General features: G+C 40.3%; 1 protein-coding gene across 4 annotated transcripts; it reads right to left on the reverse strand.

Moving 5' to 3' along the window:
• Positions 1 to 5790: 5790 nt before the first annotated feature.
• znfx1 (zinc finger, NFX1-type containing 1) lies at positions 5791 to 20934 on the reverse strand. 4 transcript variants are annotated; one of them, XM_072381773.1, is made up of 19 exons: positions 20830 to 20934; positions 19354 to 19424; positions 18396 to 19234; positions 16753 to 16987; positions 16223 to 16575; positions 15855 to 16034; positions 15530 to 15636; positions 15184 to 15422; positions 14689 to 14820; positions 14363 to 14511; positions 14134 to 14277; positions 13904 to 14018; positions 13259 to 13482; positions 12499 to 12638; positions 11861 to 11993; positions 11096 to 11263; positions 9354 to 9464; positions 9094 to 9189; positions 5791 to 8860 (listed from the first exon to the last, which is right to left on the reverse strand). In XM_072381773.1, exons 1-19 carry the CDS (start codon positions 20898 to 20900, stop codon positions 6407 to 6409), a joined length of 5961 nt encoding a protein of 1986 aa, XP_072237874.1. In that variant the 5' UTR covers positions 20901 to 20934; the 3' UTR covers positions 5791 to 6406. The 4 variants fall into 4 exon arrangements, with proteins under 4 accessions (XP_072237874.1, XP_072237873.1, XP_072237875.1 ...); XM_072381772.1 differs by having other exon boundaries at positions 13259 to 13491; XM_072381774.1 differs by having other exon boundaries at positions 13259 to 13491; positions 19354 to 19440.
• Between the last annotated feature and the right edge of the window lie 542 nt (positions 20935 to 21476).

Raw genomic sequence — 21476 nt, forward strand, 5'->3', positions numbered from 1 at the left:
TCTTCTGGCGTTATTTCTGACATCAGTTGCAAAGAGCAAATTATTATATCATTATTTGTCAGTTTGGCACAAGCCTTGAAAACTTCCTCACACATTGAAAGTACAAATTTATATGATTTGCTGCTGGCAACATTCCTTATCGTAATCAGGTCAGTGCCAGACAAATAGGATAAGCTCCTATGTGAACGTTTAGTACATTGCTCTTTAACAAGGTTAAACAGAGTTGGAGAATATGAATGCACGTGTTTGCCAAGTCGAGTGTCTGAAGTGAGTCAGTGGTGCATTCAGTGGGGAGTAAACTGCAATTCTGTCAGAGGAGGACAAAATACAGAACATTTTTTCACTGAGAAAGCATCACGTGTTGATATTTAAACATACTGGGTAATTCCAAAAACCCTTTGATCAGCTACTTTGGGAGAATACATTAGTGGCTGATAATATTATTGTCTATCAAACAATGAAAAATGGCCATTGTCACTATTCTGTTCAGGGAATTCAGCCAAAAATATTGTTTGACTCCCCTACTCTCTGCACCAATTTCTGTTTAAAGGACAGACAGTGATGCACACACACACAATCAAGTCTTTGCTTGTTATCTGTAAAGGTGTAACAAAACCAGCCAGTAGTAATGGAGACAGTACAAGCTCTGTTTCCACCAAGAGTCAACATGGTGCCCCCTCCGCTACAGGAGATATTAGTATGATAATAAGCTCATGCTCTTTATGTTCATTGTTGTGATTTAGCTATAAATGCTAGTTTTAGGAAAAGTCACAGCCTAATTCGCAATGAATCTCAAACTTAGTTAAATTGTTGCAGACTTTGAAACTCTGACTGAGTTGTTCTGACTTTTCCCTTGCAACTGCAACAATTTGGCTTGCTTTCTCATGATTGATAATAGGGAACATGCATTGTAAACATTATCAAACAACTTAACAATAAATTCATAACAGCAAAACAGAATACCTGGCATCTGTTTCCTAGCCATTTTTTTCAGCATGTCTCTTACTCTATTCTTTCATTTCCACTATCTCATCCCTGTTGTTGAACACATGTCTGTTTGGAATGTACTAGCTGCCTATCGATGGATATATAGTTCTGTTTCATTCATCCAGGCATAAAGAGATGTAATGACAAATGTTTTACAGCTGTGCAGTAAAACAAAACAAAAAACGGCAGGTGGTTTGTCTGCAGTGGTACTACATCTCTAAACAGGAGTGGATCAATGAGTTTAGTAGTTCACAAATGATAGATATGCACAGGTTGACAAAAAGCTGAGGGAAGCAGTGTGTGTCGGCTTGTGCTCACACAGATACCTATTCCACTTCTCTGGCAGATTCAGCTGTACTGGGGTGGTGCCCGAGGGGAAGTACATCTTTGCTTAATGTTTTCCCTCGATGGAGCAGAAACATATAGTTTGTTTTAGTCCTGTCATGGCATATTGGGCCTTTGCTCGATGGTGAGATGCTCTAATACATACAGATAATCATACACTGATCGTAATGGTAATAAACCACCTTTGTCACTGCACTCAGGCACAGGAGAGTAGAATGGATTAGCCTGGGTATTATCTTTTCTTTTTTTGGCCATATTTCACTACTGCTCCACACTAAGCCAAGCTCATTGCATATTCTGCAAAGCACATATGGTCTTGTATTAAATATTTGGAGGCAAATCCAGAGTTATGAAGTGGCAAGAGCAGCACTTGGAGGCCCAGTGCAGCAAAACAACTTAATGTCAGTCACTAATCTAGTTGCAGGTGTTCAGAGGAGCAGAGCTCAATTAAACCAAATTGGCTTTCACACAGTTATTCAAATTAGTTTAGAATCAAACCCTCACAAACTAAATATGCTTACCTGGGCAGAATTTTTCTCTTCCCTTCAGCTCACTCCCTCCTCATTTACCAAGACATTGTCAAAATGGGAGGAGCCGGAATAAAAATGAATTTACATTTAAATCATCCTGGATTGTGAACAAAAAAATATGATCAGGGTCTATGCTTTTCCCACAGCCTTAATCAAAGTTTTGATGTGATGACACACACCAAATGAGTTGGTTTCTCAAGAGAGGCCCAAGGTAATACGCTATTAATGCACTGCCCACACTGCAATTAAGCATCAATTAAAACCACAGGTTGTGTGCCTGACACACAGAAACTTTCAAACTTTTCAGCTTCTCCCAGACTTTGAGACTTAATTCCATGGTTGCAATATAGATCATTTAAGGTTTACTGTGTATGACTAGATTGAACAAAATCCATATGATATTATGAGAGTACTTAAAAATGACACTGATTTCTACATTCTGATGTTTTTCTCAAACTAAATAGAAATGATGCACTTCGTAGTAATTAATATAATCACTTTAAAAAGATTTGGTGGTGTTGCTGAAATCCTGAATTTCAAGTACTGTCTAATAGATACTTTTCATATGCTTCCTCGAAGAAGACGTTCTTCCATATGAGATAATTCAATTGATTGAGGTGAAATAATTAAGGTACAAATGAGATTGTAAAATTTTGAAGGTAAGTTTGATAATTGAGCTGAATCTAACAACCAGAAAAAATATGTCAGTCTTGCTTCTCGTCTTGTTGGTTTTTGCTGGTTATTTTACCCTCCATTTACATTTAAATTCACATTCTCTATTTACTTTGATTTTCTTTTGATATTGATTTTTTTTTCTGCTTTTGTGTGCTTGAATCTCTCTCTTCACATCACATTCGCTGGTCCAGTGGAGAGGAGGATCAGCCAAACTACTCTATTCACCTCATATCAAATCAGACCTATTTTCCCTCCATATCATCCCTCGCTGGCTCTGGTCTTATATCAGTAAATTCAGTAAAGTCTCTGGTGGCCTGAAAACAGATCAGTCAATCAGTCTGCTACAGCCCCCTTTATTCTAATCTCTCAATTTCCCCCTTGATTTTATCTTTGCCTCTGCTTGCTCTGTCTATGTGAATTTCTCAATTTCTGCTTGTTTTTCTGCGGTTTACTTTGTGTTTATGTTCTAGTTGACGAGGATCTGTCAAATTCAGTGGGAAATGAGCAGAATGTTAACACAGCCCAAAGCACCTGTGGAAATGATGGTCATGCAGGAATGGGAGGTCAGCTGGGGCTAAGTGAGTCTGTCTCTGTGGGTTACTGAGAGAAAAAGCTCAGAGATCTGCACAACGTGAGACTTACGCCTGAGGTTGTAGAAACATTTGGTGAAAACTACGGCTAGTGGGAGAGTTGAGATTTATAATGAAATAATGATTTTTTTTTTTTTCACAACAACTGGTGTTGAACAAACTTTCGCTGCCTAAAAAGAGAGTGAGACGGGCTCAGAGCTTTGTGAATTATAACCCACTGCACAAGGCGAAAATATAGGAGTGTGTCACGGACTTCAAAGGGCTTATCTTGAGGTGTAAGGATCCGGGAAGATTGCAATAAGTGTAGTTACCTAAGGAAAATGTCTGGCAAATTCTGTGAGTTTGTAAGATGTGTCTACTAATTTGCATGCAGAAGCAAACCGCAATTATACAGTGCGGTAATAAAGTTAAAAGACAACTTCTCTGGAGGACTACCATGTAAACAACCTCTCATTTATAATTTAACAAAGGGACATGGCTCATAGCACATGAAGAGTCTTGAAGGTAATGCATGATACCAAAGGCAAATGTTTTTGTAAATTTCCTTTAGATCTTTTGGCAAAGAGGAAGGCTGTTGTGTGTTCCTTCAACAGTATGACATTACATCACACACAGCTTCTGTCACATGGAAACTTTTGGCTGCAGCCTGCTGTGCAGATGAAAACCCTCAAAGGGAACATTAATGAGTAATTTTCTGATAATACAAACCCATTACCCTTAGCCAGCATAATACCAATAGTTCATTCAGTGTATTTGAACACCTGTGCTTTTTGTCAGGAATAGGTTAATACTAAGAATTTTTTACCTCTGGCTGATTTTTAAATAAAAGAGATTGAAAATGATACCATCAAAAGCAGCAAGAAACTACATCAACATTTTCATTTAAGACAATGGGTATATGATAAAATGAAAACAAGATATATTAGTAAGAAACAATAAAATTCCACCATGACTGAAGAGCAGCATGAATACAGAGTCAGCTTTATTTATAAGTGCTACTAATTTCCTTCTGTTTTGTTTACAACCAAGACACTTCTTTTTCTCATTGCTTGCCTAGATTCCCACTGTCAAACTATCGTTAAAAAGATATCAAACTCTTAGACTTTTTGAGTTTATAGATAAATAAGTGTCCTTGAAGATTCAACAGTTTCAATAGTCTTCTGTGTGGTTGTCAAAGAAAACACACCTTTTCAATTTAAACAAATGTTAATACTCTGAAATATCTGAATGTGGGCATAGTTTGTAAGATGGGATTATGTAGGATGTTGAAAGATAAGCTTAATGTTGCGTGTTGCATGATGTTGCAAGACTATTCATGACTTCAACCAACTGCTGTGGGCAAGTCTTTATGTTTATGCATTTGGCAGACGCTTTTATCCTAATTCACTTACATTCAAATCCCAAGTAGGGTAAGGGGGTCTTGCCTAAGGACCCCTACTGGAGGTAGTACCTTTCATGCAGGGGTGTCAGGTTTGAACCCAGGTCACCCACTTGAATAGTGGCAATCTTACCATTACATTATCCAGTCCTTTAATATGAGCCAAAGCCTGGAAAAAAAACATTTTATCTATGCAAAATCCATTGAAAACATATAGACTTGAGATGCTAAAGGATTCATATATCATCCAAATGAAAGTACCCTCCCACCACCCCCACCTAAAAAGAAAAAACCTTTTCACACATAATCGCACGGCCCCCCTTGATCCTTATTGTCTTCTCAAGTCTTCTCCTAAATGGACACATTGTCATGCTTGTAGGAACAATGGTTTTTAATCGAATCTTGAAACTTAATTATCATACACAAAAAGCACATGTATCAATAGAAATCTTTAATTGGGTGTCATTTCAAATTTGTCATTTCAAAGTGTGGGATATGTGTGTCATCCTTTTTCAATTGTTTAAAACCTTTACCATACATTGTCTGCAATGAGTTCACTTCACAGGAAATGCACAGCGGTCAAACTATATGTTGTGGAATTATAGAGGTAGATTTTATTCAAGAAATACACAAGTTGAAACACTGACAATTGCATATTTTAGGGCAACCTGGCATGATAGATGAGTCTGCACACCGTGTAGGATATTACACTTTCCTCCAGTGTCACCTTTCATCCAGCACTCTCTTAACCACTGAAAACTGAAAGAGTGGCGAGTTTTTACAAATTTGCTCAGTTTTAACACCTCCCTAACAGCACGTTTCTGTGCTTCCAGACCGTACAGTTTGCATTGGAGCTGAGTTTGTGACAGGGACACATTCATCATACAATAAAGTGATGCAAGCTGTTACGAGACGCCAAAATAAAACTCTTCGACTGGGAGTCATCTATAGTGAAGAGGAATGGAGGCTATTTCCGGGTTTCTTTGGCTTCACTGCCAATGATGTCCTGTTAGAGGCACAAATGTTTTAACTCTTGCTGTTAATTTTCTTCTTTAAACAATGTTTATGTTCTAAAGAGGAAAAAGAAAGGAGAGTGTGAGTGCTCAATAGTGAGCTCTTTTTTTCATGAATCAGCAGCTAAGATTTCAACAAAATGTAAAACTTACAAGGTTTCTGTACATGCCTACCTATCTGAATAAATAAAGAATTCCATCTTTTTAAATTCCATGGAAACAATGCTTTCCCAGGTGGTTTGCTAATGTTGTGTGTAAAATAAAAACAAGGATTTGCTCATGGTCTCAAGTATATTTTAATCTCATAATAGCAAACATGCCTGGTCTAAATACAGTGTGTTGTCTTATGATACTTTACTGCCACCTATTGTTAGGGTACAGGACAGCTTTCTCTGAAAACATTCCTAAGAACATCAAAAGGTTACAGTGAAACAAAATAAAGCTTTTCACTTAAGCATTAAAAAGCTACCGTCTAAATCTTAATTTGTGACATCCATGCCACATCATTTCTACAGTAAAGCATGTTTAAAGCAAAATCCTAACCTAATGTTGTACAGTAAAAAATTCCACAGTGGGCAATTTGCATGGAGCAAAAGTAACACACATAACTGATACTACTACTACTATAGTAAATCAGTAAATTCTGAAGATTTTAAAAGCACATTTCATCAGGCATATGATCTCATGCACAGTTTTTTTGCATTATCCATTTCTTAAAGCAGATAGCAATATTACATTTTTTTAATTACACCGTTCAGTGACTTTAGTAGAGGCCACTACTTGTCCAGAATGAATTAAAGTGGTCATTACAGTACAAACAGGACCTGATGCTAGACATTTCTTTGTATTAAAAAGCCAGGGCAATAACTGACTTATCTGTGATGGCCTTTAGAGGTGAAGGTGATCAAAGTTAAGAAGATTATTTGCCTCAGACCAAGCAGAGTGCAGTGCCCCATCCATTTCTGTGGCAACTTGGTTGCTACTGTCGAGTGTGTGGTTTTCACCACCAATAGCAACATTACAATCAGGGCAACGTCGTCTCTCCATAGCTCCCCCACACTCTGTAATAAGATAGACGTGGCCATTAGGACATTTATGCCAGTGTCCTGGTGGCATTTTCATGGCTGAGACGATCATCTTTCTTTCCTCGTCACTGATTCCCAAGCCTTTGACTTGAAACTTTTCATCCAGTCTCTTCAGAGCTTCTTTCACTCTTAGCTGATCTTGCTCAGTGAACTGGCCCGAGATTTTCAAAACATCTCTGATATCCTGTACCTCAGATTGCATCTGCTCAGTTTTCCCCATGTTCTCTGCCATTTGGCAACGGGCAAAGAGTTCAGCCATGAGGCTGAGTCTACATAGCTCTCTCTGCAGATCAAAGACCTGTTGGTCTGTGAATTTTTGGTTAGGGTTTTTGAGCCAATCCAAGAACTGTGTGACTCTCTGGCGAAATATGTAGCCATCACTGAATAACATGTTTTTCTTTTCAGTTTTCAGAAGCTTTGCAAGTCTTGTCAGGAAATCGATCTGGTTTTCCAGGACCCACAGATCATTTGCAGTGAGGTACGTTTCTTTCAGTTTGTGATGGACTCGCATATACTCCTCTCCTAGATATACTTCACAAATTTCAAGGTTTTCCTTCCACTGATTTTGAAGGTCCTTTCTTTGCTCTTCAATATTGAGCTGATGTCCATTTATCTTTTTCTTTACCATCTCTATTTCAGTCAGACAGCGGTTGATGTGTGATCCATAGCGTAGATTCTTACGTATTGGGGTTTTACACTTGGGGCATTCTTTTAGTTTTATAGCCACCTCTTCTCCTTCGTTTGCTTGGCTGTTGTCACCCAACCCCATGAAGTGATCCATGGCTGTAGATTCAATGATGTGCCCACAGTCCTCCAGCTGAATGAAGTAAGCCTCAGGTTCATCTTCAGTCCCAAAGAAGATCTCTGTGACCTCATCGTGATGACACATGCGGCATTTGCTTGGACATTTGTCTCCACACAAACCAATGCAAGGATGGCCACAAGCCAGGGTCTTTGTGCAGGGTCGGGTGCACGGTGGACGATCACATGGCTCATGGCAAAGTTTACTGCAGCGTTGGTGAGGACACTGCCAAGCACATGGCTCAATACAAGGCGCACATGGTTGCCCACATGGCCTCATACATTTACTGTGGACACAGCAGTTTTCACAAGGCCTCTGACAAGGGGGGCAATCGCGAGTACAAGGTTCAATGCACTTGTGAGAGCAAACCAGAAGACGCTCACATCGGTGTGAACAGCGGTTGTGGAAGCGTCCCTTGAAACACCTACCACAGGTACCAGGACAGACATGGCCACATTTTAGCAGCAGCTCACACCGGGCCCTACATTCAGGCTCTTCTGTCTGGGTTTTGTAATAGCAATCCCCTTTCTGGTTGTGTCCACACTGAAGTTCTAAGGTGACCTTCACCTTGCACTTGGTGCTGCATGGTTGCCCACAGACTGAGTCACATTGATGTCCACATCTGAGCAGCTTCTGGCAAGGCTCCTGGCATGTAAATGTCTCTGGGTCCTGGTGACAAGGTATCATTTGTGTATGCTGACACTGAGGTATGATCTTCTCAACCCTCAAAGGACATTTCTTTGGACATTGCTTGTGGCACACAAGTGTGCACCTGTGTCCCTGATCACATAAAATCTTCTCACACCTCTTGCCACACTTAAACTCCTTGTGCTCTGAGTCATATGGGTGACATACTCTTGAACAAACATGGCCACAATCCAAGCGAAACTGGCAAGGCTGGATGCAGCCTCCCTCGGGCGCTTGTTTAAAATCGTCAGCACAAGATGCCTGTATCTGTCGATCTGGATGGTTCTGACAGCACAGGGTCAGAGCTTTGCCCATCTGTTCCTTATCTCTTAAGGTGTGGAAAATGTTGCTCCACAATGCAACCCTGCTCAGGATCACACTGTTGCCAATGCAGTAAAGACCTTTCTTGGCACGTGACAAGGCTACACAGACACGATTGGGAATGCTCAAAAAGCCAACCTTACCCTGCAGGTTGCTACGTACAAGAGACAATAAAACAATGTCATTCTCCTCTCCCTGATACTTGTCCACGACATGCACCTTGACCCCTGAGAAGTTGGTGGCAGGCATAAGTTTGCGAAGACAATGGAGCTGGCCAGTGTAGGTTGTGAGGATGGTAATTTGTTCTGGTTTGTAGCCTTGGAGGAGAAGGTAGCGGCAAAGAGCCACAACAAAGTTTGCCTCGTGACTGTTCTGATGGCTTTTTCCATCCCTGATCTCTTCTTCGGGGTGGTTGTGCTCCACAAAGAATAAATTGGTGTTAAGACCCTGGTAAGATTTAATGAAAAACTACATGTTATTCAAATTTTTCAAGCACATATTTAATTGATTTAGTATTTTTAAGCTTATATTTGTGACCCTACCTAGCCTCAAAATGTACTCAATAGTCGAGACATCGTAGATATTTTATTACATGCATGCAAGGGCAAAAAAAGCCACTCCCACTGGCTAGATGTGCAAGCATAATTAAAACAATGTAGGAGAGAAAAAGCAATACCTACCATGATGTTTTCATATTCCAATACAGAGGGATGGTTTTCTAGCTCTGAGTAGATATGTGGGGTCAGAAGACAAGCAATGTCTGGCCTCATGCGGTGCTGAAGAACAAAAGATAAACACAGACAAACTCAGGCAACGAGGAATATATAACACTTAACATGCAGGCAAACGTACTGCAACTTGGTTCCATTAAAGTCAAATGGTGTCAACTGTGTCTTTATCTTGACTTTGTTATCATAATAATATAAGCAGAAACACAAACCTGGTAGTTAAGTCTCACATAAGGCAGTCCCATCTTCACAAGCCTCTCAAACATGGACATCTCCAGGTTGAAGTTCTTGGCAAGTTCATAAACTGTGGCACTTGGTCGCAGCTAAGGGGATGAAAACCATTCATTTATGATGTCCTCTGAACATTTCAATACAAGTTCTCTTTTGTATCTTCACAAGTCTTGACCACAGGCAGTCTTGCATTTATATGGCAGATATGTAAAATTCACCTTTTTCAAGTTTTTCCCTTTCTCATCCCAGAGGTGGTCAAGTTCAAATGTATAGTTCTCTTAACTCTACTGGTGCATTTCTGTGCATTTGATAGTCAAATATCATCAGTATGTAGCATGAGTATAAAGTGAAATGGCTGCTCTCCAGCTCACATGCCAAAAGTGATCAGACCACTTGGAGTCAATTTCTAGTGAACATTTATTGTGAAGTTCAGAGAAATGGGCGACAACAACAATCTATAGAAATATGCTTTTAGGTTGTCTTAAAAGTGTGACTTCATGGGATTCTAAAACGTATGCAAATAAACTTTTTTTTTCTTTTTGTTTTGCCTGTGAGGGTAAGTGGTATAAGTGGCTGTGTGTGTTTGTGCAAATCTAATTTAGCCTGAGGACAGAACGTGATTGTGCAAGAACTGTACGGTATGTGGGAAGGGTGTGGGGGAGGCAAGACAAATTCAAGTATGAATCTGAAGCACTGTGTTCTGCTCGATTCAACACCAGACCTGTGATTAATGAACAGCACAACAATGCCACAGCTCATTCTACTCAGAAAGTGTGATCCATCCACCTCCATGACATGCACAGATTCAAGATGGGTTTCCACAAAAATGAGGCTCTGAGTACCTCTTCACTGAGTTGGAGTGATGTAAAACACTTTAAAACCATGGCACAAAAAACAATCCAATTTGAACCTTTAGGTACATCATTTGCTTTGCTTTTCACATCTTTCATTGGACTACAACTGCTCTAATTTGATGCATCATTACTTTGAAACAATAAATCAGAGGTCGCTTAAATATCAATTTATTTGTTTGCAAGTTAATCCCATATAGCCTACATGCGTCTAGCAAATTAAACTGGTGCAAAATGTGAAGCTTGAGTGGGGCAGATAACTTAAATAATAATCTAGGCACTTGATTTCAAAGCCTGGCTGACACTGAAAGCAATTTTTATGTCAAGGTTTATATCATATTTCAGCATTATTAAATTGTCATGAGCACTGTAAGGATTTGAGGTTTGTTAATGTACAGCAGAGTGCATAAATCCATGAATAAACAGGAAATGCATTGCAATTCCTATAAGTTTACAGCAGACGGAAGATACACAGTGAGAAGGGAGCAGGACAGAATATTAAGATGTGTGATAGAACTGTGTGTAGTTGTGATCACATGCTGCAGATTGCTAGACAGGCTGCCTTGCCATATGTGCTTGGCAGTCCCTAATAAGTTTATGTATAATAGTCTAGTTATGTCCAGAATATCATTCCTAATTAATCTCAGCCATCTCTTATAATAGCAAACTTTTTGCTATCTTTTTTTTATTTTTCTTCCCATCTACGTTTAAGCATCATAAATACCTGCCCTTAAATTTCCCCCCAGGCATGTAAACAGAAAATCTTCAGATAAGATTACATAAAAAAGTCATGCTCAGTTTGGTGAAATGCAGGCACACTAACCACTAAGGGTTCGGGAAACGTTTTTCTGTTCATCCAGACGAGCTCCTACCTGTTGGTGGTCTCCAATGAGGATGAGGTGCTGACATGCTCTGCTAAGTGTAGTGATTGTGTGGGCTTCAAGAACCTCTGCAGCCTCTTCTACAATCACCACACGCGGACAGACTTCCTGCAGAGCTTCACGGAACTTGGCAGCTCCCGTTGTTGTCATGCCGATAACCTGACAGACAGAATATGTGTTCATTATCATTGCTCAGCAATTTAAGACTAATTCTGTATGATGAATTGTATTGCTGCCCCTACACGTTCTACACTGCTGCTTCTAATAAAGGCAAAGTGATGGAGTGTTTGGGAGGCTGCATGTTCAACCTACCAAATCACATTAGCTTTAATGTTCATCTTTATTGAGATAAAATAAATAATCATACAACCCAACTTTTGCTGCACACACATAGTTACAATAAATTCCATCTTTTCCCCGTTTTTAATTCAGCATCTTAACTCACACTTTTATGTTTTTCATGCTTGGGAATATTAGCAACAGTCAGCTGCCAGGAATTTGGCTTGGTGGAGGGCGAACTATATCTTTGCTGGAGTCAGACTGCCAAGCAGCCTCAGAAAATATATATACGTCACAATTTCTGGGGTTTATTGTTTTACTTATTAACTGCATCCTGCATCATGTATAGCCAAGGCTAAAAACATCACCTTTCTTTAAACTAAATCTTACTGCTGGAGATTTTGACAAAACAAGGATCTATTGCAAAAAAAAACAAAAAAACAATTCCACTTTTTTCCTAGTCCCGTTATTCTGTACCGTAGCTCTCTTGAGGATTTGAAGGTTCTCTCGCCGTTTAACATCAGCCAGTCTGTCCACCGCATTCTGATAAGCCTGTTCAGACACTAGAGCTTTTGTGCGAAGCTCAACTCTGTAGCGTGTCACCCACAACCTGAAGACACACAGTCAATTGATAATAATAAAGCACGGTAATGAGTAAGGAAAATATATGGAAGCCATGTTCATTTAATCTGAGCTAAAGTTATAAAAAGAAATAAACAAACAAACCCATGACAAGCTTGGCGCCATGAACTTCAGAGTACAGAAGACATTAGTATCACTGAATCTGCTTTGGAAGGAAATTGGCCTATTTGGTGTTTTAAATGATCATTACAACCCCACAGTACTGTTTTCACAGTAACAGATGTGTGGAGTTACATCTAGATTCTCCAGTGATAAGATCCTTTGGGATAAAATTTCCCAGTGATTAGCGGACTAAATTACACACTCTGGGAATCTATTACTACTACCAGACTAATGTTGCTGAGAAGATGAAAGGGGCAGAGCAGAATAAGGAGGAAAATTTTAAAAAATCTGCCAGGAGAGGTGATGGAAGGGAAAGTTGAAACAGAGGTAGATTGCGAACAAAGGAAGAAGGAATACAGATGCACATCTACCGATACAGTCGCCATCTGTCTCCCAGACTAAGACTCCAAACATCATAGATGCTATCCTCCTCTTCCTCAGTCATAGCTGTGGACTTCCCCAACTCTTTCCGGATTCTGTTCTTCATCTTTCTCCTCTGGTCCCGTTGCATCTGCATAGATCAGGATCAGATAAACTTAAATCTGCATTAATGTAAGAGATTAATTTGTTACCTTATCTGGTTTGTTATTCATCAACTGAAATAAGACAGTGCTCTTTAGTCTTAAATTTAATGGGCCAAGTTTGAAAGGTAGCTTGTTTACAGAGTGTAATTTATGTGGAGCATTTGAAAAGACAACGGTGATAAAGTGGATCGTGGCGTCGTAATGGTTTTAGAAGCATTTCTGGGCCTTCTGCAAGAGTTTCCATTGGAAACCACAGCTAACTGTTGCGTTTAATTAAATAAATTCAATTCTCAATTTAAACCTAATCCCTGCATTAAGTAATCAAAACAGTTTTAGCGCCACACTGTTCGATTAAAAGGTACTATGAGTAGCTAATAACCGTGAATGTGAATGTGTGCAAAGCCGATGAAATGCTAATGCTAATTACATTTGACCTTTCTACTGGGTGACATTTGGTGGCAATAACATGCCAAATCAAGAAATGCAACAATAAAGGGAAAATGAAATGTGCCATTAGGCAGACATGGATATAAATAACACTGCATCACATTACCTTGTGAACTGTTACAGTAATGTAAAGTGCTCAAAATTAACTTCTCAATATTACCTGCCATCCTTCCTCATTCTGCTCAGCCTGTATGTCGGCTTTGTCCAGATTCATAGCCAACATCAGTTCTTCCACTTCTCTGGCAGTCTCCTCCATTTCTCTTTTCTTTTTGTCATCTCTGCCAGCTCCGGGACCAATTGTCCAGCCGTCTTCAATCATTCGCTCTTCTTGGATCAGATCTGCCTCCTCTGCGATTTCAATGAGATCCTCCTCCAGCTCCATTTCTTCCTCTGCTACATGAAGCATATTGAAGTGAGAATTTGTATGAACATTTTTTAAACCAAGCATCGCAAAAAATAAACTGTATGAATTTTCTAATGTTATTGACAACTTGTGCGGAGCATAATAAAACATAAGAAAAAGTCCTTACACACATAAAGGTAGCAAGCATATGGACTGAGTGGGGGTAAAAATAATGCAAGTCTACATACAACTTATTATAATTTGTCATTTTAAAGGTGCTGTATATTTGATGATTATCATCTTTAGATGGTTAAATGCTGCAGAATCCCGATGAGACAGTACAGAGCCTAGATTTTTAGCCTAATTTTTTAAGTTTTGCAAAAAAATTACCACATATTAAAGCCATTTATCAAATACTTTTACTTCGTTTTAGTGGAGCAGTACTGACAGTAAAGGACCTACCTTCATTTGCATTTGCATTCTCTGTCTCCCTCTGGTGGACAACCGTGGAACCCAAACCCAACCATTCCATCATAAGACTAGGCTTCTCATTCCAGGCCACAAAAAAAACATCGATCTATAAACAATAACAAATTGAAAAATGTGCTCTGACTTCCATTCTGTTCATCTCGTCTTTTCATTTTGTGTTCGTGCATGTTCATAAAATGCATTTTTCATTCTGTGCAACTTACAGGGAGTGAATTGAGACTGTCCCAGTGTCCGTCTGAAATAAACCTCTGTAAGAAACTTTCACGCATTACACCTTTCAGAGAGCACTCCAGCTTCATACTCTGGCTTTGGATCTCCCATGCCTTCTCACTTAGCTCCTTGTGAATCTGTCAAACAAAAGAATATACTTCAACTCTGTCTTTCCCTTACTCTCTAAGTTTCACACTGCAGTTCGTAGAAGCATGAACTCACCTGATTATATGCACTGCGCAGGTGAGACGGCAGCGAATGTCTGAAAAGGCGTGAGTGGGTCAGCTCGCGTAGATTGAACTGTTTCAGGATCTCACTGTTGCTACGTCCTCCCACTCTCACTATGCCATTTTTCAGAAATGTATGAATTCCTGAAAAGCAGAGGAGAAAACTAATTCAATAATAACATAAACAGATGTATGACCTGGTGAACCTAAAAACTAGTTTTATTTGGAATCAATACAAGAGTCTTTTCAAGAAATTTGACCAACCCCCGCCCAAAAAAAATATACAACATAGGAATTGGCTCTGCTATTATCATTCCTTACCCTCAAGGAACTGATCAAGGGCATGGTTGGTGTAACACACAACCAGCATTGGAGCTGGGAATTCATCATTATTCCAGAGATCCTTATTGGTCAGCAAAGCCCGAGCAATCTTTAGCCCAACGTAGGTTTTTCCTGAAGAAAACAGAAGACACAAAACGGCTTGCTTTAGGTATGTTTTCGGAGGGAAATCTTTCTTTGAAGTGTTTTTGCATTTTGATGCTTCACAAACATGTTCTGTAAACCCATCTTGGAGCTCCAGAAAGTTACTTAAAGCGCCCATTCATCGAGGAGAGCAGTGGTACAGGAGACATTACGTTTTTGATCTAAGTAAAAAGTGGAGCCCCACAGTGATCGGAGCTCCAACACACCTGTCCTTGTTTGGTTTCTACGTGCATTTAGATTCCAAGTTTGGATAAATGTGAAGAGTACATTTACACATTAGCCTTTGATTCACAAATTGAGATATCAGTCAAACAAAGCTTTTAAATTTTGTACCAGTGCCAGGAGGTCCTTGTACAATTGCCAACTCCTTGGTGAGGGCCAGCTGGAAGGCTTTCATCTGAGACTCATCAAGCCCCAGCTCTTCCATTGTTGGCCAGGCTCCTTGGTCCAGGCAGTTAAAAGGCCCCATGTTCACCTTGTGAAGGGGTTCGGCAATGGGCGACAGGTCGTAGGTATCACTTCCATTTAAATAAGATGGTGGCTCCACATCTGTGCTACACTCCACAATGTATCTGTAAGCATATGGATCCTTGTTAATATGTTAACTAAATCAATCAAGTATAAGCTTGTTTTTTTCCTCCTCCTTTTCCTCCTCCACAGCACACAAACACACTCTTACCTCTGAAATGGCAGGTTTTCCTCCGTCTGCTCCTTTAAGCCCTCCAGAACATATCGATAGGCCTCAAAGTAAGCAGTGGTTTCAACCATCAGGAACAACTGATCTGTCTGTTTAAAGAGAAAAAAGTTCATAGTGGGCTGTCCATTTTATAGGCTGTCGTTTGTTATTTTGTCCATCCCATTTATATTAGAGAGGGTACTTTGAGTTTTTAGAAACATTGCCCATTGTACATATTAATTAACAGTCATAGCCTGAAATCAGATCTTAACATCGTGTGCATGCCTTTTTCTGTTATGAGTAACTGTAACACAATGCACTGCCCCACCTGAATTCTGGCCAACTTGATTCTGCTTTCCTCAGTAAAGGTGATCGTGACCTGTCCTTTTTGCAAGTCTGTGGGGTCTCTATCTGACACTGTGGCGAACAAGAAGCTCTCAAAATTATCATATGACAGGCAAACCAAGGAACCAAACAGCAGCCTCTTGGAGTTCTGCCAGCGCACAAACTGAAGGAACAAAAATGGAGAAAGTATTACAAACAGACTTCTTCATGTTCTGTCTTTACTCCTTTTAACTTTTAAACAGCAAATTGAATAGATGGATCGACACCTAACATGCTTAGATGTTTCATTTCAAATGTCATATAAACATTAAACTGGGATATCAGAACGTCTAAATTCATCTGGAGTCTAACCTTAAGTGGCTGACTGTCAAACTGGACAATGTAGGCAAGGCCCGTATGCGTGCACTTTGGCACCACCAGCTGCGTGTCAAAATAGACACGAATATCATCAAACCGCTTTGTCTTCACTGGGTTATCAGTCCTTCCCATGTCCATTTGGCTCTGAAGTAACTGCTGGATCCCCTCACGGAGTGGACGCACAAAGTCCTCTCTGAGCAGCCGGAAGTGTGTATCAAGGTAGAGGTGGGTATTTGTATATCTCTGAGAGGTGATGTTGGGTCTAAGAAATGGCCTCTGTTCCTGGTGGAACTCCTCAGGGGTCGGGTAGAGTGGTATGGTCCTAAAATCCTGGTGTTCTTCTTCATCTGGGTTAGAGACAGGAGTAGTTTCACTCATTTAAGCATTTATAAAACTTTGTGTTGAACTTTTGAGCTTCCTAAAATATGCTTGAAATTGTGTTGGCTAAAAGGGGTTAAGCTATCAACACGAGACAACCTGAGGCATGTTTTTTTTCATTCGAAACATCTTCAAAAGGCCATTACCTGGGTCATTACCACGAGTAGGTAGCAGCACATAAGTGTCCCTGTCTGAGCGCAGCGTACCCTCCCTGGATCTCCCCTCGAGATGCTCTATCAGGCCTTTAAGATTTTCCACATTTTCTTCCATTTGAGGCTGGATGTCCTCACCTGATGCCCTTAGGCTGTTTATAGAGGCTTGGAGTAGAGTCAGTAAGATACTCACTGCCTTAACAGAGCTTGCAGGGAAGACGTTAAGCACCTATAAACATAATTTGAAAACATTACTTAGAGCCAGAGCAAACCAAATTAAGAAACTGGTACAGAAACATGTTAATGTATCAAATGTTAGTAGCATAAAACATGTTAAAAAGGAGAGAACTGTGTTTCATTTAATTTGGGAGTAAAACTATATCAGTTTTTCCTAATTAGGATTTTGAGTCAACGTCAAGAGTAGACCTCGTAAGTGCCAAGCACACCATGTAGCCGTGTAGCTAACAACTGGCCACCTTGCCGTTCTGTCTTCTGCATGGATATGCATCTGCCCTGCCAGAATTTGCAAAGCATGGACTGCCAACTTCAATGCTGAGATTAGTAAGATTTGGATTCATTTTGTGATGAGTGAAGTTGGAACACAGACACACAGATGTTGGAGGGGTTACAATCAGCTCACGGAAGATTCATACTCTTTAAACGCGAAGTTAAATTTCTTGCACCACTGTTGCATGTGCAGGTACGTAATGGAGAAGCAGGCCAGGGATTCATTTTGTGAAGTGTCAACACTGCACCACAAAGTTTAGAGGGCTACAGCTGGACTGACTCACTCCATGAGCTGCAAGCATCCTACACTGCAGAGCATTGCAACTGGTGATGTTCACCAATAGAATATAAGCTGCACAATTCAACAATATTGATAACTTATTCTTAAACTGGAAGGTGACTGGATTATCTTATATCTGCAGTGGGCATTTGGGATTTCACCTCAAAACAGTTTGGTTTTATTAAAACAAACTCCACTATGTTTACACTAATAGTGCGGTTCCTTTGAGCTGGTCTGAGCACACAGCTCATTGTTTTTGCTGTGTTGAAAGATAATTTCATCGACTTGGTGATTAATTTGATCATTCACGTTTGGCTCTGTGTTTAATAACACATCTGTGATGGGACTAACTTAGAATGCATATTTATTTCTGTTTTACCCTGACTTTAAAGTAAAATTCTGACTTATAATTGTGAAATTATTCTTAGTACCAATACAGCAATACAAGAATATGCCATTACAAGAAAAAGTCCTGCATTTAAAATGACCACTGAGGTAATCAAATAACAGCAGCAAAATGTAGTTGAAGTAGCCTATTGTAGTATCCTGGTCCCTTTTCAGCAAATGGATACATTTATTTATATATTCATTCGTTTATTTTGCAGATTTAGTACCCTTTACTTCAAAATCTACATTTACAGAAGATTTTATTGCAAAGACACATCACTCAAAGCCAAAAATGCTAAATTGTGCATAGGAAATTGTAGTTTGTACCATAAAGACAACTCCTATGAGTGTTCTCAGATATTTTAGTGCAGTGTTTTGGTGTATTTTTCATATATTCCTTCATTTACACCTTAACTTAATTTACTATATGACAGATCTTTCAAGCATTCATTTTTTTATTTACCTCTGAGAGAATAGTCAAGATGTTTTCCAGCTGTTGTGGGTATAGCGCTCTGCGTTTAGGGTTGGGCTCTGACACCATACCCCCCACATAGACAACCAGGGTGTTTTGGAAGAACTTTGAATCTTTTATGATACCAGCCAGGTGCTGCAGGGTACCTCTGTCTGTCCTTGATGTGAAGGCTTTATTCAGCACCAGGCAGATAAGTTGCACAAGGTCCTGTCTCATTGGTGTCTCACAAAGGAGTGCCTGAAAACCAGGGTTTGAGGAGAGTGTAATGGCCACAACGGATGGGTCCTCTTCAGAGAGTTCTTCCAGTGTTTTATAGCTCAGTATATGGACACGTGATCCTGAACCCTCTCTTTTTTCATCCCTCATACCTGCTCTTCTGTCCCCACTGAGTCCTCCTCTCCTTTCACCCATTCCCATTCTCCCTCTTTCTCTGTCAGCTCCACCAAGTACTCCATTTCTTCCTTGTCTCTGCCACTCTGCATGCCCCCCTCTATTTTCACCCCACCCTCCTCCTCTATGTCTGTCTGCATCTCTTTCACCCCCTCTCCATATATCTGCTCCTCCTCCTCTTCTTATCCCTCTCCCTCGTAACCCTTCACCTGCTCCTCCTGCTTCCACCAAGATCCCTGCTCCTGCACCTCTTCCTCCTCTTCCTCTCCCACGCATCCCCCCACCTCTTTCATTCCACATTTCCTCCCTTTCACCTTGGCCACCCCCTCGACTTCGTGCTCTTCTTCTTCCCTCTTGATCCCTATCCCTGTCTCCGTGTTCACCCCCTCGTCTTCTCCATCTTTCTCCACGACCATTTACATTTTGTCCAGCATCTGTATCTAGGAGAATATATAAAAATCATACAGTGAGACACTAAAAATGAACACACTGATCTCTAGTGTGGAAGATCCTATACATTTTTTTTGTTATTATTCGATTGCCACATTGTGCTTATTACCATTGAAAGGTCCTCTTCTCCCTGTTCTCCAAGGTAGCCTTTCCATAGTCTTGCATATGGTAGCTGCTGAGCTTCAGGTTGGTAACACTGATTATTTTAGAGCAGTAAGAGGAAGAAAGAAAAAAGAAATTAAAGTGAAAAGCGATTTCAACACAGTCCGAGAAAACATGTACAAAAGAACATGAAGACAGATGAGCAAACCCACAGAAACAGAAAGTGTCAAATAGCACTTTGTTTAAGGGGAAGGGCTGATGTCACTGTGAAACACTGTAATCACTTCATGCATTTTCCTCCTCTCTCGCAATCAGCATGATTCCCAAGGTCAAAAGAGAGTTGGATTCAGATCAGAGGGGATGATCTCACTGTTTATGGTCTTGGATGAAATCAGAGCACGCTCTCGATTACTGTGTTAGAAGTATATTACGACGTCTACAACAGCCGGTTCACACTATTCTGAGACATTAAAGACACTGATGAACTTATGTGTGCTTTACTTTGTGATTATGTACTTAGTGAAATTACTATGACTAAGCCCAATGAAAAGCGTGCCCTCTACTGGATATTAGTCCGTGGGCGTGTAAGTTTCCTTTCACGGGAAACGGATGGGAGCTTATCACGACACGACGTGTTATTGACATGTTTTCTGACTTTATCGAAAGACCCCAGCGGTTCCCCAGGTATTCATCGAAGAATCCTGAGAAATCTCCCATAACCGTGTATTTATTCAAAACTGCAAGATTATTCAGTTGGTGTAATTCTATAGTGCGCGTATTATCCAACCCTATAATTAAGATAATCGGCTTACTGTTTATTTTATTATTATTATTCTCAGTAAGTCATATTTCATTAATAATAATAATTAATACGAACAACTCCACCAAATGCAATAGTCGTATGAGAGAGGGAAATATGAACTTACCTTGACAAAAAAAATAAAAATCCCTCGATAAAACACTAACATAGATATTCACTAACAAAGTTTGACAAAGCGGAAAAGCTCTTTATGATGTTGAGGTGTTGGACGTCTCGGCCGAAAGCTCCTCTGCTTCGAAAGCTCTGACTACACAGTTCAGGAAGCAGCTATTTAAATGTAGCTTAGTTTTCGTTTTCGTTTCATGCGAAACACACACCCCACCTACAGGACAGCCCGTGGCAAGAAACTGTGACAGAGACAATGTGATGTGACTTGACTGGCCGACGGTTATGAGGGGAGAGACTGTAATCAAAGACAGGTCCGGGTGTTAAATGAATTCTGTCAGAAGAAGAGACAGACGCAAGGACGCAGTTCATGAGTCGTCCGGCTGCCGCTGCAACACACATCTTCCTCCAGAAGAGGGCGCCGTATCTCATAAGGGCTGTGGTATTGAGGTGGTTTACTGCAGGTCTGGTCAAGTGGAACAGCCAAAATGTGCTTTGTGGGGTCGGATGGAATCAACTGAAATGACAGCCATATGAGTAAGGAGGACTTTACATTACCTTTGTTCGCAAGTTGACTCAGTTCCCTGAAGTCTCAATAAAATGTCTGCCTTTGTCCAGACACAACACATCAAATACAACAGCTCCCTCTTCAGTCATATTACGTTTCCACTTCTTCTTTTGGACTTTATGGCAGTTGGCATCCTTTTAGTAATACTGCCCACTTCTGGTTTGAGAGTCTGTTCACACTGCACTATCTACGTTTGATCTGTGTTCCTCAGGGAACTAATCAGCTATGCCTTCTTTAGATCAGTGCATGTGAGCCTCAAATATTCCTCTAATATATTTTTAATCCCTTTCCTTTTCGCCCCTGCTTTCATGAGTTTTTTCTCAGATCTATATCAAGAAGGCAACTACTGTTCGGCCCAAACACGGCCCACATCTGCAGCTTTCTTTGGCCCACATTTGGCCTTGAATATTGGTGTTGACTCAGGGTGAGCATGAATGACCTAATCTCACATATTCTCCAGATGTGGCACAAATCTGCATTTACTTTGAGGATCAGGGCAACACTTGGCCCTCACAACTATTGCCATATCCGATGTCAGGCTTATGACATTTCGGCAACATTCGGCCAGTACAACATATGCTAGTGTTGTACGTGAGGCACTTAATCCAAAAAGTGGCCCAGATTATCTTAAAATACT

The sequence above is a fragment of the Leuresthes tenuis genome, unplaced genomic scaffold, assembly GCF_036924035.1.
Source record: "Leuresthes tenuis unplaced genomic scaffold, fLeuTen1.0.hap1 SCAF_3, whole genome shotgun sequence".
Lineage (NCBI taxonomy): Eukaryota > Metazoa > Chordata > Actinopteri > Atheriniformes > Atherinopsidae > Leuresthes > Leuresthes tenuis.

Coding starts and splice junctions, on each gene's coding strand:
- znfx1 (XM_072381772.1), bottom strand. CDS start 20,900: ATGTGTTGTGTCTGGACAAAGGCAGACATTTTATTGAGACTTCAGGGA. Junction 16,988..18,395: donor TCTTGACTATTCTCTCAGAG/GTAAATAAAAAA, acceptor TTATGTTTATAG/GTGCTTAACGTCTTCCCTGC. Junction 12,639..13,258: donor AGAATGAGGAAGGATGGCAG/GTAATATTGAGA, acceptor TGATCTATGCAG/ATGCAACGGGACCAGAGGAG.